The 18,342-nt window shown below is 44.0% G+C and overlaps 1 protein-coding gene across 1 annotated transcript in view; it reads left to right on the plus strand.

The window, feature by feature from the left end:
* FRAS1 (Fraser extracellular matrix complex subunit 1) overlaps positions 843 to 18,342 on the plus strand; it is a 513,961-nt gene continuing 496,461 nt past the window's right edge. The window contains exons 1-2 of the mRNA XM_018049625.1: positions 843 to 1,294; positions 8,837 to 8,868. Coding sequence (XP_017905114.1) covers positions 1,219 to 1,294; positions 8,837 to 8,868 — 108 coding nt within the window. The 5' untranslated portion in view covers positions 843 to 1,218. The remainder of the gene's footprint in view (positions 1,295 to 8,836; positions 8,869 to 18,342) is intronic.

Raw genomic sequence — 18,342 nt, forward strand, 5'->3', positions numbered from 1 at the left:
CAGCCGAAAGAATCAGGGGATCAGGTTGCTCTCTCGGCCTCCCCTCTCTCCTCCTCCGCCCCTCCTAGCTTCTCCCCTTTCCACGTGACTCTCAGGAATCTTTTGCCAAAGCTCGGAGTCGCTGGGTCCATTTTCACTCCGAGCTCAGGAGAGAGGAAGGAGGGGAGGGAGGCGGAGCGTCTGTCCTTTAAACGCGGGGCTCCAGAGGGGGCCTGAATTTGTGCGTTTCCGGGCTCTCTGGTCCGAGTGGCTCTAATTCTGGGGTCCCTTCCGGGCTCTCCAGCTCTTTCCTCCTTGCATTTGAAATGATGGCTCCTCCTCCGCTTCTGTAATCGCATCTCGACCCTGCAGACCGGCTCCGGGCGCACAGTGCGGAGGTGGCCGCCGGCGCGGACAGACCGCGCCCGGCAGCGCTCCTCACCCCCAGCTGGCGGCGGGGGCGCGAAAGTAGCGGCTGCGTCCCCCGGCGCCACCCCCGGGCTCTCCTTCGGAGCATTCGCACGATCTGCGGCAGGGAGCGCAGCCCGAGGCGGCGCCGGGCGGCCGCAGCACCGGCGAGTCCCGGGAGCCGACCGCAGCGCCGCACAAAGTTTCCCGCGAGCCTCCCGGGGAGGCTGAGGTCCGCTGAGCCCTGGGGGCCCAGCCCAGAAAAAGGGGTGGCTGGGTCTTTCGGGGCTCCCGGCAACCCCTTTGGCCGGCGCGGCGCCGTCGGAGAGTGTCCAGCGAACTTTAAAAAGGTGCCGCCGAGGAACCTGCGCGGAGTCTCCACGGTTTGGGGATCCGGGAGCCGACGTGCCGGAGTCTCCACCACCGGGGACCCGGGAGCGGATGGGTCCGGCCTGAAGGAACTACTGGGAGATCAGGTCGGCCGGTGACCGGCAACTTTCCTGCGAGACTTGGCCTCGGGGAACTGCGTGCGCCCTGCCTTCTCTTTTATTCTCCCAGCTCTGCCCGCGTTGGCGCCCTGCTGGGCTGGAGAGCTGGGCGCGTTGTTCCCCGGCTGTGAGTGAATTGAAACCTCTCCCGGCCCGGCGCCTCGGGGCTGATGTGAGTGTCGCTCTCGCTGTTCTGTCGCCTCGTTTCCCCGGAGGTGACCGCTCGCCGCCGCCCCCTATTCTCGGTGCGCCCAGCCAGGGGCGCGGAAGCCTGCGTTTCGGCTGATAACTGGTTCTTGGATGCTGAAAGCTGGGCTCCTCCAGCGTGAGTGCCGAGGCGGCAATGAGTGTCTTCCAAGTGTGGCTCGGGATGGCTCTCACATTGGCGGAATTTGCAGCATTGCCTCATCATTCTGAAGGTGAGAGAGTGGTGCTGTGTGTCTGTCTGTGTGTGCGCGCGCGTGCGTGTGATCGTGCTCTTTTAAAAGCTCAGCCGGTTTATGGTATTGTGAGTCAGATGGAAGTTTTTTGGGGATGGGTAGGTGGGTGGCCGGGGATCTAGAGTGGTTTTTTTTTCTGAGAAGATTCCATTCAACTCCTGATTATTTTGCGGATCCAAAACCCCACTCCTCTCTGCCCTGAGCGCATTTTGGCGGGGGGTGGGGGGGGGGCGGGGGTAGCGGCCGATGGAGGTGCTATCCCTGAAATTGGATTCTCTTTCTTCCACTCCCCTGGTGCCCCCGAGTGGAAAGCAACTACATGGAGCGTAGGTGAGAAGAGAACAACTGCTCTTACCTGCGTAAAAATACTTCTGCTCCCATGAAACATAAAATCCGGCTCCTTAAAACGCCCCTCCTCTCCCGCCCTCCTTGCCCCAGTGGGTCTCCCCGTAAATTCCAATTAAGATTTTATAAACCGGTTAGAGCGTGTTCTGGAGGTGGGCAATTCAATCGCACTAAAATAAATCTTCCTAGTACAGAAAGGCACCAGGCTGCCTCCTCCGCGGAAAAGACGTGGTTAATAAGAGTTTAGCTCCATTCTCTGACTTCGCCCTCTGCCTCCCAGTTTTCCTCCGGGGCTCCAGTCTACGTGTAAAAACCCTGGAGCTGGGGGAGAGGAAGGAGAAGGTGGGAATTGTCGCCATGATAGCAAAAGCGATGTGAGCTCTGGCAAATAAATGCACCGATAAAAAGATCAAGAGTTTGGGGGTCCTGGGATGCGGGCCCGGGGACGCGAGGCGCCGGGAATTCCCACCTGCTCGGAGTCGCCGGGAAAGTCGCCTCTCTGGGCTTAGGGAGGGGGAAGGGAGCCGGCGGGCGGAGGAAGACGGCTTAATCCACCGCGCTGGGCTCTCGGCTTCCCCTCCCGGCTCCATTCATTATTCATCCAGCTTCAGGAAGGAGGGTTCACCTGCCCCGCTTCAAATCAGAGCCGCAGCGGCGGGCGCCGCGGGGCTGGGAGCCTTCTCCGCGCAGGTGCGGACCCGGGCAGCCGGCGCGGGGGCGGCCGCAGCCGCCGGCGGGACACAGCCCTGCTCGGGTGGACCTGCAGCCACCTGAGCTGCTGCCTTTTCCTAGCTAGCTTCCCGAGAGAGGGTGGCGTGGCTTTGGAAACGCACAGCACTGGGGGCTTGCTTTTAGGTGAAGGGACCGTCTGCCTGCACCCTCCCGGGAAGTATGTTAAGAGTATACGGCCCCGGGAAGGAGCAGGTCTGGGACCTGCGCAGCCCTTTTCAAACAAGGCATAACCTGTAGAACCGTGTCTTTATGTGTGCGTGTGTTTGCAGACTTAAAAAACAATAAAACTTAAAGGGCTTAATTGTAGTGAAGCAGATGGGGAAGTCAACCTAGGACACCCCAGTGTGAACTTGAGACGTAGAAAAATTGTCACCGAGTGATGGGAGTTTCCTATTTAGGATCATATCCCGGCCACGCGGAAGACGTGCTATCTGTACCCCCATAGCTCACCAGGGAGGAGTTGGAATAGAGCAACGATTGGCTCCTCAGAAGCAGATCTTTTGAAATGACAAAAGTCATTATTATGAAGGGCCTGGAGGGTTCGCTCTTTGGAAGACTGGTTGACAAAAAGGGCAAAGTTTAAGAACGTCGAGTTTTCAGACGAGGGAGAGGAAATGTGGGGCATGAGGGGCACTATTCCTCCGAAGAGTCTTTGGATACTTTGCTTCTTACTGTTTCAGCCCACCTTCAGAACATTCTAGAATCATCTCACAACTTGGATTGATACATGTTTGAGAGTTTCCATCCAAGTCATAACGATGCTTGAAAGAAACTGAAAGTCGCTCAGTCGTGTCTGACTCTGCGACCCCAGGGACCATATAGTCCACGGAATTCTCCAGGCTAGAATACTGGAGTGGGTAGCTGTTCCGTTCTCCAGGGGATCTTCCCAACCGAGGGATGGAACCCAGGTCTCCCCCATTGCAGGCGGATTCTTTACCAGCTGAGCCACCAGGGAAGCCCCATGCTTGCCTAATAATGAATGAATGAGTAGGGAAATTTATGGAGCACATACTATCTGCCTGGCACTAGGCTAAGCGCTTTTCATATTTAATCTCATTTAATTAAATTAATTAAATGATAACAGCCCCACAACCGGAAAATCAATTGTCATCTGATGAGACTTTTGATTTGATTCCGTCAGGGTTTTCTTTTTCTCTTAAAAAAATAAGAGCATTGAGGTCAGAGATGGAGAGTTTAAGGATCTTAAATATTTCCTCAAGTTTTTAGTACTAGTCCTGGCAATGATTTTTAAAAATGAAAAACAAGTATTCACATGTGTGGGTCTCTTGATGTGACCAATTCTGTGATACTTTTGCTGTTCAGGCAGAATTTGTTTTCTTCTCAGTGCTCAGAGAGCATGTCATACATGTTTCTAGTAAAACACCATTTAATAATTCAATAATTTTAGTTGATAAAGATGCAGTCTTTTTTTTTTTTCTTCTGGGTTAATTGCTTTTATTGTCCTCATTTTACATTCAAAGAAATTGCAAATTAGTGCCTCAGCAAAATAACCAATAAAACTAACTTTAAAAACTAATAAAATGATTAATCAAATTAGAGATGCAGTCTTCTTCATTTAACTGTGTGCTCACTGAGGGCTTAAGAAGGCTTTTGGTTATTATATCTCCAGCTCAGCTCCTGGTACACAATAGGTACTAAAAAATATTGTTCAGGTGAATGAGTATTGCCAGATCACATTTCAAATTAAGCTTAGACTGTTGCCATGTGGCCTTGAATGAACCACCTAACTTCTTTAGGCTGTGTTCTATTATTTACCGAATGCAGAAATTGGCTAGGTGATAGCTCTAAAATACTTGTGCTAATCATCCAACATAGAAAAAAAAAGTTCGATATTTACTGCTTTATTTGCAATCAGTTGCAACTTCCTAGTTCTGAATTTTATTTTAATTATTAAAAGAAAACTGAAGTTTTACCAACAGGTAATTGACAGTGTTATTTTACATTTTCTTATATCACCAAGCTGACAAACCTCTATGATTTGACAACTTAATAAAATCAGAAAATCACAGAGAAACTTCTAACAAACATACTTTCTGAATCAGATGGGCTCTTCCATGACATTTCCTGGAGAAGAACATCTTGAGTTATGTTGACTCTGGTTGTGTGAAGTTACACTAGGTAAAACCTTTTGGCTGGTGGATAGAGAAAGATTCTTGAATTAGTTAGAGAACTGAGTTGTAGTCTGTGTCCACCACTCCCCATGTGACTTCAGCCATTTTTACAGTCTTCCACGAGAAGGCAATGGCCACCCACTCCAGCACTCTTGCCTGGAAAATCCCATGGATGGAGAAGCCTGGTAGGCTGCAGTTCATGGGGTCGCTAAGAGTCGGGCAAGACTGAGCGACTTCACTTTCACTTTTCACTTTCATGCATTGGAGAAGGAAATGGCAACCCACTCCAGTATTCTTGCCTGGAGAATCCCAGGGACAGAGGAGCCTAGTGGGGTTGCACAGAGTTGGACATGACTGAAGCGACTTAGCAGCAGTAGCAGCAGCAGTCTTTTTCCTTTAAAGGCCATTAATGGAATATATTGAAATGGATAATTTGATAGTGTTTCATTTATGGGTGGATCATCCTATTTGGTTCCACTCTTGGCTGGAGAGTTCCTCCTATGTAAGAGTCAGTGCTTAAAACTCAATGTTAAGGAAGGAAAGACATTGGATGGAAAGAAATAACCTATCTCTTCACTCTTTCATTCCACAAATCTTTATTGAGAGCTTATGTATTGGGTTATCAGGTTATGTCTGGTAGGGACATATAGACATCAAAAAACAAAACAAAACAAAACAAAACCAAACAAAACCGTAATACCTGCCCTGAAGGAGTTTGCATTCCTGGAAAACCATTAAAATAGATAAGAGAGCCATAGGGACATGTCAACATTGACCCTTGGTGGGTTTACCAATATTGAACAGTTGCAACTCTGAATCTTTTGGCTTTTGCAACTAACTACTAGCAGAAATAAAGATGTGTTTATATTGTCATAGGCTCTTATGTCCCTCATATTATATTTATGTTCTCCTCTGGGGATTGGATTCTAGGTGTTATCCTCTGCAAATAAATCCTTTAGTGAGAGCACAGCCATCTGTATTCACTGTTGTGGACTTGAGTGGCAATATTACTCAATTTTACTCAGACATGAGTAGTCGTAAAATACTCGGCCACCACTTGGCTTAGGAGAGGGGAGGGGTTGCCACATGGCATAGCTGGAGCCCTGTGCCAAATCTTACATTAGTTCAAAAACAGTTGGCCCATTTTCGATTTAACTACTCTATTAATTGATCTGACTCCTGGTTGACAATAATCAGGACATGAGTTGTCCTGTCAGTTCAGAAAACGATTCTGTTTTAACTATTCCACAGTGTGCAAGCCATATGCTGAATTAGAGCACAACATAAAAGCTTGAAAATTTAAATGCCAACTAGTGGCTGCTTGTTCCTAATGAGTCATGATTTTGTGATACCATGGTCTCCAAATTTTTTCATATCTTATAATCTTATCTGCCACTATTTCTTTGAACTAATGGATCTGACATTTTGAGATTCTTAGGTTTTAACATCTCTAATTTGCTCATGTTATCAGGTAGGGGTTTCTATTGTGAATAGTTTCAGGCTGTGAGTACAGGTGCAAATTGTATCTCAAATTTCCTCTGAAAACTTCAGACTTTATACAAGTGTTTCATAATAGACTCCCTTATAATGTGCCAGTGGGCCTAAAAACAGACATTTACTTGTTTACATGAGTATGAAGTGACATTTTGTCTATGGGACTTGCGAGAAAGGCACCAACCCCAAGGGGGGATGGTCACGTGATCTCGGCTTCCTTCTTGGCACTGTCTGATCCCTTCACCCTGCAAAACTTCACGTACTTTCTCACAGGTGTCAGAACTTCAATTACTCGCCGTCTCAGCTGTGCTCCATGCCCTAATACTGGCCAAGCTCTTGGTCAGAGGCCTCTGGTTCCTCTTGTCTTTTTCCTTGTTTCCCTTCTAGAAGGCCTGTTTCTCCTTCTAGATCCGCATCACTGTGCGTGCATGGGCATGTGTGCTAAGTCGCTTCAGTCATGTCCAACTTTTTTGCGACCCTATGGAGCCTAGCCCACCAGGATCCTATTCATGGGATTCTACCGGTAAGTACGCTGGAGTGGGTTGCCATTTCTTAGGCCACCGTGTCTTCCCTACCCAGGGACTGAATCCGCATCTCCTATGTTTCATGCATTGACAGGAGGGTCTTTACCACTCGTTGGCCAGAATTCCCGTTAATCTGGAGTTGCCTTCCAAGTTCAAATAAGCCAAAATTGAAACCTCAGAGTTGCGATCATTTCCATCCATAAAGGAAAAGTGATGCGATCATTTCCATAAGAGAAAAAGTGATGAGTGGAGACAGTAACTTTGTTTTCCAAAGTGTGTGGGTTGATTGATTAGTGAAAAGGCAGCACCAGAAGCTGCACCCAGCAACTTTGTCTCCTGATGGGTGTGAAGCTTCTGTGGGTGTGGGAAAGTATGCCTGCACACGAGGACTACATCTGGCATGGGGTGGTGATGAATGTTTGATGGAACTGGGCGTTACAGTGGAATGCTTTCTATCCTCCAGAAGGAAGCAGTGAGGTTTTGGAAGTCATGTTAGTACTCATTTCTGCAGCTGCCTTTTGGGTAGAGCTGTTGTGTTGCAGGAAAGCCTGCAGAGGCCAAGGCTTATTTCTTTCAGAACTGTACATCCTACAGCAACCCAAATTGAGTTAACTCCTTTTCCTAATGATAGGATTTATCAGGAGTTACACATAGTTTTGACTTCAGTATCTAGCAGATATTTGGCTTAACGAAGTTTGTGGGGCCCCACTCACTGCCACTTTATTTTTTCATGGTACAACAAACTTATAACATTTGTCCAAATTTCCAGAAATGGACTTTGATATGAATTGAATACTTGGATGCTTCTTAAGATAGCTGATACCTTTTAGAGGTTTGAAAGGATAGTGGCTTTTGAAGGGTAGTGCTGTGGAAGAGGGTAATAAAATTATTTGAGGATGGTTTTATCTAAAGGTTAAGTTTTGTTAAATTTTACCTAAGTGATGATCTTTATGTTTGACTTTGAAATGTCAGAAGTTGTTAAATAAGTATGTGTTTTAAGAATTGAATTGTGTTGATATGTATTTATTTACCTCTATATGATTATTTTGGAGAAGGAAATGGCAACCCACTCCAGTATTCTTGCCTGGGAAATTCCATGGGCAGAGGAGCCTAGCAGGCTACAGTCTGTGGGGTTGCAAAAGAGTTGGACATAACTTAGTGACTAAGCATATGATTATTTTATATATATATCCACATGCCACATGATTATTTTATAAATGTATCTATATCCATGTATATGTGTATATATATATCCTTATGATATACCGTAGACTTAAATAGTCTTTGGAATAGAATTTCTTAAAGAAAAGTAAGTTACTTAGGAAGAATTTCCCCCCAAGGTTTTATCTCAATTTATTCTTATTTGAATGTCAAGGGCGCAAAAGTCATTTCAGTAAATTTGCCCATGGAGATCTTTGATTCAAAGCCCAAGTGTAAATAACCATTTCATTTTCTTTGAATATTATTCTTCATTCCGTTATTAGTAGATAATGTAGACCAGTCCTAACGTCATGAGAAGTTAATAGTATTGAGACTTTTCCAATGATCTGTTGGAGGCGAGGCACTGTAGTAAAATGTGTCCTTTGCTCATTGGCCATCCAAGTGTGGCACATTGTCAGGGTCTGCTCTTGGTGTGTGTATGCTATTTCAATCTGCTTTGAAGCGTGTCTCTGAGCTAGTAGCTGTTCACACACTGCCTGCATGTTTATAGGTTAAATCAACACCTGTTGTGCTGTTCAAAAATCGTTTTAGAAAAAGAATCATCATGTGGGCTGTAAAGCTTCATGAAGGAGATGTGATCAAGTTCCAGGAACTTGATTAGACCAAATGCATTTCCTGCAGGAAATGAAAATGAGTAAAGGCGTTGACAATAGGAAAGTATTATCATGGGATCCTAAGTTGGCCTGTTGGGTTCGACTGGAGAATTTGTGTAAGCGAAGAAAGGCCAAGAAGCCTAGATCAGTAAACTGGGACTGGATTATGGAGGCTTTGCTGATTTGTCATATAGGAAAATGCCCACTGTATGTATCACATGTCGTTGGAAACATAGTTATTTTAAAATTCAAATAATAAGCTTCAACAGTGCCTTCCCTCATGTGTGTCCTAGAAATATCGTTTTAGAGTTTGGGGTTATTTTCGCAAGGGAAGAATCCTCAAGCTTTTAAGGCTTTGGAGAAAGCAGAGTTTGCTGATTATGATGCATGTAGATGCAATTTTTGTGTTAGTTGGCCAGAGCTGTGCCTATTGGTCTGTTATGTACCTCTTTTAATTCTTATTTTTTTTTTCTCCCACAGGTGCTTGTGTCTATCAGGGTTCCTTGTTGGCGGTAGGTCATTCCTCATATATTTGACTTATTTCTTATGAATGTAGAATACTTGATTGAGGTTACTGAGTGAGGTGACCCTGTCATTGTAAAATATGTTTATTTTCCTTCTCGGTTTGAGGATTATCCCTCATCCTGGCACAATCATACTCAATTACTTAATACCTTTTCCAGAGTGAATTAGTTCCATTCAGATGCTCAGGTATTGTAAGAGAAATTCAGACACCCAACACAATTTGCATTCCATGGCTGTCCCGTGTGTTCTTTCAATCAGAGAGAAAATTAGGTCCCATTCTCTTGTCAGATATGAACGAGGGCACAACTTCTTTATCTCGCTGTTGCATTTTGAATCCCCCCTCCAAGAAAATGTGTGATTATTGAGTACAATATGGAGGATTCTGACCATTGCTTTGCATTATACATTTAAATGTTGTAAAGAACAAACAAATTAACATTATATCTCTGAATCTTTGCCATGTAGAGTAGAATTGATTTTGAATCTAACGTCAGAATGACTTGTGGGATAAGCTGATGCAAGATTCCTGCATTTCTTTTCATTAATAGTGTACTGTGGTGCATAACAGTATGTTAATGCCTTATTGAAAAGACCATCTACACTCCATCAACTCTAATAAATGGTGTGACAAGTCATTCTTCACCACTTTTTTATTTTAGTTTAATAAATGCTGTAATAAAAAGAAAGAACTCGAATGGTTGGAAAGGGTTTGCTCATTTACATCCCAACCCGCTATTGACATGTGTGATACTAATATGTCATCTTGAATTATCCTTATGGAATTGAAATAAATGAGAAATATTTGAAATATCTGAGAATCTAGATAATTGTAGATGTTCACAGTAATATTCCTGAATCTGAACTTTATGTAATAGAGTTACTGCTCTGGAGATTTATGAGCATTTTCCTTCCTTATATTTTTCTATAAAGAATCAGGAGAAAGCCATTTTCCACTCTCTTTTCCATTCCATACCCTTAAAAGCCTACTTTTCCTTTGGTTTATTCTTTAGTACATTTTAAGAAGCATTTTAAAATCAAAGTGCTATAAAGTATATCATCAGTTTGGGGGAGCTGTAGAGATAGTTTGTCCATTTTAATACAAAGAAAATTACTTGTTGTATAGAGTGCTTCATAGCTTTTTAGTATATTTTCATAGCTATCAATTATCTACCTGATACATACAGTAGATCAGTGAAATAGACAGGCCACATGTCATTTTATACCCTCCCTCTCTTTTATGAAGAACCAAGAGTGAGAGAGACAGAGTTCTGCTAAAGGTAATTGACCTTTAAGGAGTGGGCCAGAACAAAACAACCTGACTTTTTTCTGGTTGTTCCTCCTGAGTCTGAAGACAGTGTCCTGACTATTTCTGTGTTTGGTGTGGCAGCATGGTAGTGTACATTTGAAAATGACCGTAGCAAGTACAGGGAGAGGTCAGTTCGGCGGGATCAAGTTAAGGGAGTGGTCACCAGCACGCCTGTGACCGTTGCAGTTGGCTTCTTTACTTACTAAGACTTTGGTGTGTTTGTTTCTATATGTCCTCAAGCCTGGTATACTTATGATTGTGGTTATGCAACTCAGTGAGAAAGACAATACATTTGCTGCAATAATAAAGATTGTTATTCGAGAAGTATTTATGGAGTGACACCCCTGGACCTGCTATTCTAGGCACTGGGAATGCATCTGGGAACAAGCAATATCAGATTAATGCCAAGAGGGAAAACATAAGGAGAGGGGAGAGACAGAAAAGGCTAAATAGGGGACAGGGGTGGCCTCTTGAAATAAGGGGACAGGGAATGGCTCCCCGAGGAAGTAAGGTGACATTTGAAGAGAGATCAGAGGGGCACAGTAAGAGCTGGCCCACCGGACGTCCAGGAAGAGAGAACTGCAGAGCAGGGAACAGTGCGTGTCAAGTCTGAAGCAGGAGCTTGTTTGGCCATTTGAAGAAGGGCGTGGAGGTCAGTGTGGATGCAGCATGTGACCCAGGGGAGTGTGGCAGGAAATGAGGTCAGAGAGGCAGCTGGTGACCGCGCGATGGGTCCTTGCATGGATGTTAGCTTGTCCTTCCAATCAGTGGGTGAGCTGCTGGAGGAGCTAAGAGCAGAGGAGTGACGAAGCCTGACTTACAGTTTAATTAAACTGCTGAGGTGGGAATATGAAAATAAATAGCATTTGTTTCTAGGGAAACTAGAATATTTAAAGTTGAATACTTTAAGAGGTGAGTTGCTGAAAACTTGCTGTCAAATTAAGGGTGAGAGAAACAATTTTAAAAGATTGGGGGAGAAACACAAAAGTCCAGAGAGATTCTGCGTTTGGGTTTATTTGCAACCATGTGAAGTCATTTTTCCATTTTAAAGAACTTCAGGCCTTCAGGCTGGCAGGGAGGTTGGTGCATTGTGGCCATAGCCGATTGTCTGCTTAATTCACTGCTGCTCTCTTACCACACAGGCTGGTCTTGAGGAAGAGCACTGTACCTGCATCAGTGAAATTGAATGAATATGCATTTATGTATTTTTAATTTAAAACCCAGACTTTAAGAACCTTTATATACTGTTTAAGCAACTCCTTGGGTGAGAGGATTTCTGTGGTAAGAGGCATGGCATTTGGGAGCTGGCTGTGAGGATGGTGGTCTGCTGTCACCGTCCCAAACCCTGTGAATCCTACCTGTGGGCCTTTTAGAGCTGGGAGTGACTTCAGGGATCGTGTAGTCCAGACCCTCCATTTATAGCCGGGGAGCTGGGGCAGGGCTGTGAAGTTCTTCACTTCTTTCATTTCTCAGGTGGGTGTTGTGTGTTAGTCGCTCAGTCATGTCCGACTCTTTGTGACCCCATAGACTGTAGCCCATAAATCTCCTCTGTGTATGGAATTCTCCAGGCAGAAATACTGGAGTGGGTTGCCATTCCCTTTTCCAGGGGATCTTCCCAACCCATGGACTGAACCCTGGGCTCCAGCATTGCAGGCAGATTCTTTACTGTCTGAGCTACCAGGGAAGCTCGTTTCTCAGGTACTATGCTTAGTTGCTCAGTCGTGTCTGACTCTTTGTGACCCCATGGACTGTAACCTGCCAGGCTCTTCTGTCCATGGGGATTCTCCAGGCAAGAATACTGGAGTGGGTTGCCATGCCCTTCTCCAGGGGATCTTCCCAACCCAGGGATCAAACCCAGGTCTCCCTCATTGCAGGTAAGTAACCAAAAATGGAAAGTGGGTCTGGTTGAAATGGCAAAGCATCAGCTTTACTCAGAATTCCATGAAACATACCAACCAAATGAGGACATGGATCCAAGCACTGGGTGCTGGTTGCTCTCAGTCCTGTGAATATTCCTTCCTCTGATACGGCTTCTATCTCATTATTAGTTGCCTTGGAAGTGACCATATAGAGTGGAATATTCATGATGCTTGTAGTCTGACAGACCTTAAAAAAATGATTTTAAATCTAAGTATGGTTGATTTACAATGTTGTGTTAGTTTCAAGTATACAGCAAAGTGATTCAGTTATGTGTCTGTGTGTATGTATATATATCTTTTTCAGATACTTTTCCATTTTAGATTATTACAAGATATTTATATACTTAGCCGTGAGATATAGGAGGTCCTTGCTGATATCTGTTTCACATATAGTATTGTGTGTATGTTAATCCCAAACTACTAGTTTACCACCCGCCCCCCAACTTTGGTAACCATAAATTTGTTTTCTATGTCTTCAAGTCTTTCAGTTTTGATTATTGGGTGCACTGAGTCTTTGTTGTTGCACGTGGACTTTCTCTAGTTGAGATGAGGAGGGCTACTCTCTAGCTGCGGTGCGTGGGCTTCTCATTGTGGTGCCTCCACGTTGTGGAGCATGGACTCTAGACTGCTCAGACTCAGTGGTTGCGGCATGTGGGGTTAGTGGCCTGGTGGCCTGTGGAATCTTCTTGAAACAAAGATTGAACCTGTGTCCCCTGCATTGGCAGGTGGATTCTTAACCACTGGACCACTAGGGAAGTCCGTCTATTTCTGTTTTGTAAATAAGTTGATTTGTTTCATTTTTTTTAGATTCCACATATAAGTGATATCATATGATATTTGTCTTTCTCTGTCTGACTTCACTTAGTGTGATCATCTCTAGGTCCATTCATGTTGCCGCAAATGTCATTATTTCATTCTTTTTTTATGGCTGCATAATATCCCATGGTATATACATACTACGTCTTCTTTATTCATCTGTTTATGGACATTTAGGTTGGTTCCACATCTTGGCTATTGTAAACAGTGCTGCTATGAACAGTGGGGTACACATATCTTTTCAAATTAGAGTTTTTGCTGACAGACCTTGCTTTGATTCTTCCTTGTCGGCTACAAACCAGCTCTGTGACCAAGTTACCTAACCCTCCTGAATCTCCATTGCTTCCTGTATGAAGCAATGGACATATATATAGATATAGATATATAGATCCTTTCCTGAATGATTTTGTAAAGAAGATAATGTGGGGAAGACACCCAGATGCTATAGTTGGCATGTAATTTTCTGCGATAACAAAATTCCTCTTTATGAACTAAGAAGGAGAGGAAAGAGAGTTAATCAGCACCTCCTGTGTATTTTACACTCTCAACAATCCCAGGAAACAGGCATTGTCTTTACAGATAAGGAACCTGAGTCTCAGAAAGTCTTAAGTCACTTGTTCCAAATCACACACAGCTAGTCAGCGCTTGACAGAGAGCATGTTCCAACCCAGGTCTGACCCTAGAGCCATTTCACTGAGCGTGCTGTTTCTCACAGCCAGGCCAGTCTGCTTGTTGTCTCTAAGCACAACTGGCTGGTTTTACTTTGAGCCCCGTGTGCCCAGCCCCTCCCTGCTGCACCTGTTGTGCAGCTGTCTCTGCCAGTCTCTGGCCTGACCTCCTGCAGAAGCCAGCTGTCCCTGGCTAACCCCTTCCCAATCAGCGGAGGCTCTCCCGCACTGAGTGATGAGTGAAAGATGCTTAGTCGTGTCCGACTCTTGCAACCCCATGGGCTGTAGCCCTCTAGGCTCCTCTGTCCATGGAATTCTCCAGGCAAGAATACTGGAATGGCCATTCCCTTCTCCAGGGAATCTTCCTGACCCAAGAATTGAACCTGGGTCTTCTGCATTACAGGCAGATATTTTTACCATCTGAGCCACCAGGAAAGCACCAGCTGTGCTAAATTCACCACTTGAAGCAAGGTGGGTTTATCATTCCATCTTAAAGTGTAGTACATGCTGTATTATATGTGTGTCCACACAAATCTCAACTTTTGGTGGGATAATGTGTGGTGTTACCCAACTTTTGACAGCTCTGAGGACTCATGGGGACACTTTGCAGTGATTTGGTTCTAGGCCCCATGTAGCCATTTCTCAGTAATGTGCTGACCTCAGCTGCCTCTTCTTTTCACGACTGTCTTCCTTCCTTTCTCTTCTTTCCATTCCTCAGGTTAGAAAATACCCGAGAAGGTCCTCTACCTTTAGAAACACTGAGCAGTCTATTTTGAGGTATTTTTCTTACCTCACAGTATCCCTGCAGTCCTGGACTGTCTGGGCTTTCTCCAAAGTCAGCTGCAGTGGGAGAGAGAGTGTGGCTGGACTAAATCAGGAATCTGTCAGAGGGAAACTCTCTACTTAATATGTTTACCTGTGACAGGGCATCATGTGTGAGGAGGACAATAGCTTTTATTTCAGAGTTTTCACCTATCTCTTGGTCTTTTTCATCTGTTACCGAGTGAAAAGAATTTCACTTTCCTTTGGTGTCACCATAGTCAAACATCTCCCTCATAGATTCTTCCTGAGGGTGGATGGTTGGACTCTTCAGTTTTCACATCTGTAAAATGGAGACAACCAATTCACTTCACAGGACTGTTGCAAAGGTAAAGGAGATCAGCAAGAAGCACTTAGCCCAGTGCTTGTGACCTGTGATAAAGTTTTTGCTGTGTAGTTGCGTAGTCATGTCTAATTCTTTGTGATCCCATGGACTGTAGCCCGCCAGGCTTCTCTGTCCATGGGATTCTCCAGGCAAGAATACTGGAGTGGGTTGCCATTTCCTTCTCCAAGGGGTCTACCTGGCCCAGGGATTGAGCCCATGTCTTCTACATTGGCAGGCAGATTTTCCACCTTGGAGCCACCAGGGAAACCACAATGAAGGTGAGACGTGGCAGTCAGTCTGTAACCACTCCTTATGGTGAGCACAAAATACCAGCCCCAGATAGCTCAGATGCATATGAAAGGAATGATTCAGCGCCCAGACTCTTGCATCTTCCCATACACAGAAAACTGCTAACTTTCTTAACTTGAGATATATGGTTTTCTTTAATTCTCAGAAATACTTTTGATGTTCCGATTACCTGCTCTTTGTTGCAAACATCTGTATAACCTGACTTCTCCCCTCTGCTCCTTGGAGCAGTTCTCTCAGGGTCTCTTGAGGTGCTGTCTCTTGGGCTTGAAGTCCTAAAAATTCCCCCTAAATAAAACAGAACTCCCAACTTTTAGGTTGTGACTATTTTTTAAGTTGACAAAGGTTAGCTCCTATGATCGTTGCTGTGAAGCAGTTTACAGTTAGCAAGGGTGGACACAACTGTTCTTCCTCCGATTGACAGTGTTGAGTGTTGGGATTTTCTTCCTTGGAATCCTTTTCCTCACAAACGCTGGCAAAATGAATCATGAGGCATCAACTTTTAGCACATTTGAAAGGAGGAAAAAGTTTTCAAGAACAATGAAAATTGTGGAGTAGTTAGTGTATTAATGCATAATATAACACAGTGGCTGGATCCAGACTTTGGAGTTTAAATCTTGGTTCTGCTACTACTTGCTGTCTGGTCTCAGCTCTGATACTTTAAATGGCTGAGGAAAAACACAAGATACCAGCCCCAGATAGCTGGGATGCATATGAAAGGAATGATTCAGTGCCCAGATTCTTGCATCTTCCCATACACAGAAAACCGCTAACTTTCTTAACTTGAGATATATGGTCTATATGATATAGATATATTGTCTATATAAGAATATTCCTCATGGGGCCGGTGTGAGGATTACCTGAGAGCATACTTATGAAAGAACCCAGAACTGTGCTTGGCAAGAACGGATGCTCACATCACCTAGGTGACAACAAGATGTCAGAGTGGAAATGATTGTGTGATAGAAGCCAGCGTGTCTTAGTTTGGGTCCTGGCTCTGTAATTACTGGCTGTGTAGTATTGAGTAAGTCACCTGAATGAAATGAAGTCTCAGTTCCTAAATTTGTAAAATGAGAGCATTAGATGAGACCCTCTCCAAGATTCCTTAGCACAGTGCCATCCAATAGAACACTCTGTGCTGATGGGAATGTCCCAGAGCTGCACCCTCCAGTATGGTGGCTGCAGACCACATGTGGCTGTTGAGCATTTGAAGTGTGGCTAGTGACACCGAAGAATGGGATTTTAAATTTTGCTTAATGTTAACTGAAATTCAAATGACCACACGTGATTCCTGACTATTGTATTGGACTGTGCAGTGTTAGAACTTAAAAACTCTTAACTTATAGTACTTTAGCTTGAATTTTAGTCTCATGGATGGTTCTCACCCTGGGTGAAGGCTTGCTGTTGTGTTGTTATTAGTTTGAGAAAGGTCACAAAAACTTGTTAGAGCCCTTAAGATTGTTATTTTTTTGTTTACATCATTGTTTTACAAATACATACATATGGGTATAATTATTACAGCACTGCTCTCGCCATATGGCTTGATATATTTTCTTGAATGAAAGAAAAAGGAGTGGAGTTACAACTGAGCCTTCATCTGCAATCAGTCCTATATATTCTGGTAATTTTTTCCAGCTTTATTAGGTATAACTGATAAATAAAAGTTATATATATTTAAGATGTACAACTTGACTATCTGATACGTGTATGCAGTGTGAAGTAATCACCACAATCAAGGTAATAAAGACATCTATCAGCTTAGTCACCCCTTCCGTCTCCTCCCTCTCTTCCTTCCTTCTGTACTGAGAGCACTTCGGATCTACCCTCCTATCAGCTCTTAAGTATATAATTTCGTATTGTTAGTTATCATCACACTTGTCCACGTTTCTCATCTTGAGTAAGTGAAACCTTCTGCATGCATGTGTGCTAAGTCACATCAGTCGTGTCTGACTCTTTGTGACCCCATGGGCTCCTCTGTCCGTGGGATTCTCCAGGCAAGAATACTGGAGTGGGTTGCCATGCCCTTCTCCAGGGGTTCTTCCCAACCCAGGGACTGAACCCGCATCTCTTATTTCTCCTGCATTGCCAAGTGGCTTCTTTACCACTGGCGCCACCTGGGAAGCCCATGTGAAACCTCGTACCCCTTGCCTAACCTCTTCCCTTTTTTTCTTGCTCCCTCCTGCTGCTAACCGTCTGCTCTCTACTTTATGAGCATAACTATTTTAGATTCCAACTATAAATGAGATCATGCCATATTTGTCTTTCTGCATCTGGTTTATTTCACTTAGCATAATGTCCTTCAGGTTCACTTGCGTTGTTGTGAAAGGAGGATTTCATTCTTTTTTAAGACTGAATAATATTGCATGGCAACCCACTCCAGTATTCTTGCCTGGAGAATCCCATGGACAGAGGAGCCTGGCCGACTGCAGTCCATAGAGCTGGACAGAGTCGGACCCACCTGAAGCAACTTAGCAATATTCCACTATCAATATTATGTTTTCTTTATCCATTCTTTTGTTGATAGGTATTTGGATTGGTTATTGGGAATAATGCTGGGAAGAATAAGGGAATGCAGATCTCTTCAAGATCCTCATTTCATATTTTGGATATAAATCCAGAACTGGGATTGCTACATCATAAAGTAGTTCTATTTTCATTTTTTTTAGAACCCTCCATACTATTTTCCATAATGGTTACACTAATTTATATTCTCACCAACAGTGTGTAAGAGTTCCCTTTTCTCCAAGTCTCTCCGACACTTGTTATCGTTTATCTTTTTATCATAGGCAGTTTAACAGGTTTGAGGTCCTATTTCATTGTGGTTATAATTTCCTTCTATTATAGATTTTACAAAATATTTTTGGTGCTTTGGCAATGTCTGATGTATTTGTGGGAGTGTTATCCACTGTATATGGTGGTGAAAGACATCGAAAACTTCTGATCTAGTCTGTAAGCCTTGTTGATCAGGGTTAAAGAGGGTTAGAGAAGGCAAGTAGAGCTCCTCAGTGCTAGTGCCATTTAAAACACTTGATGTAGCGTAATTTTCTTTTATTCGGAAGTGTAACACAAAAGAGGTTGACCATAGAGATGAAAATGTCTTAGACTTATATTTGTGCTGGTATTCATCAACATGCTCAAGAATTTTCATGGAGAAGAGACATGAGAATTTGGAAGCTTTCTCTATTAAGTACTCAGCCCTCCCCTCCCCCCAACACTTAGTAAATCTGTAATTATTCTGAGGTAAAAACTTAATTTGTTTTTATAGAAAATTAACAACACGTCATTACTGTGCTAGGTGCTGA

Source organism: Capra hircus, chromosome 6, assembly GCF_001704415.2.
Source record: "Capra hircus breed San Clemente chromosome 6, ASM170441v1, whole genome shotgun sequence".
In the NCBI taxonomy this organism is placed as follows: Eukaryota; Metazoa; Chordata; class Mammalia; order Artiodactyla; family Bovidae; genus Capra; species Capra hircus.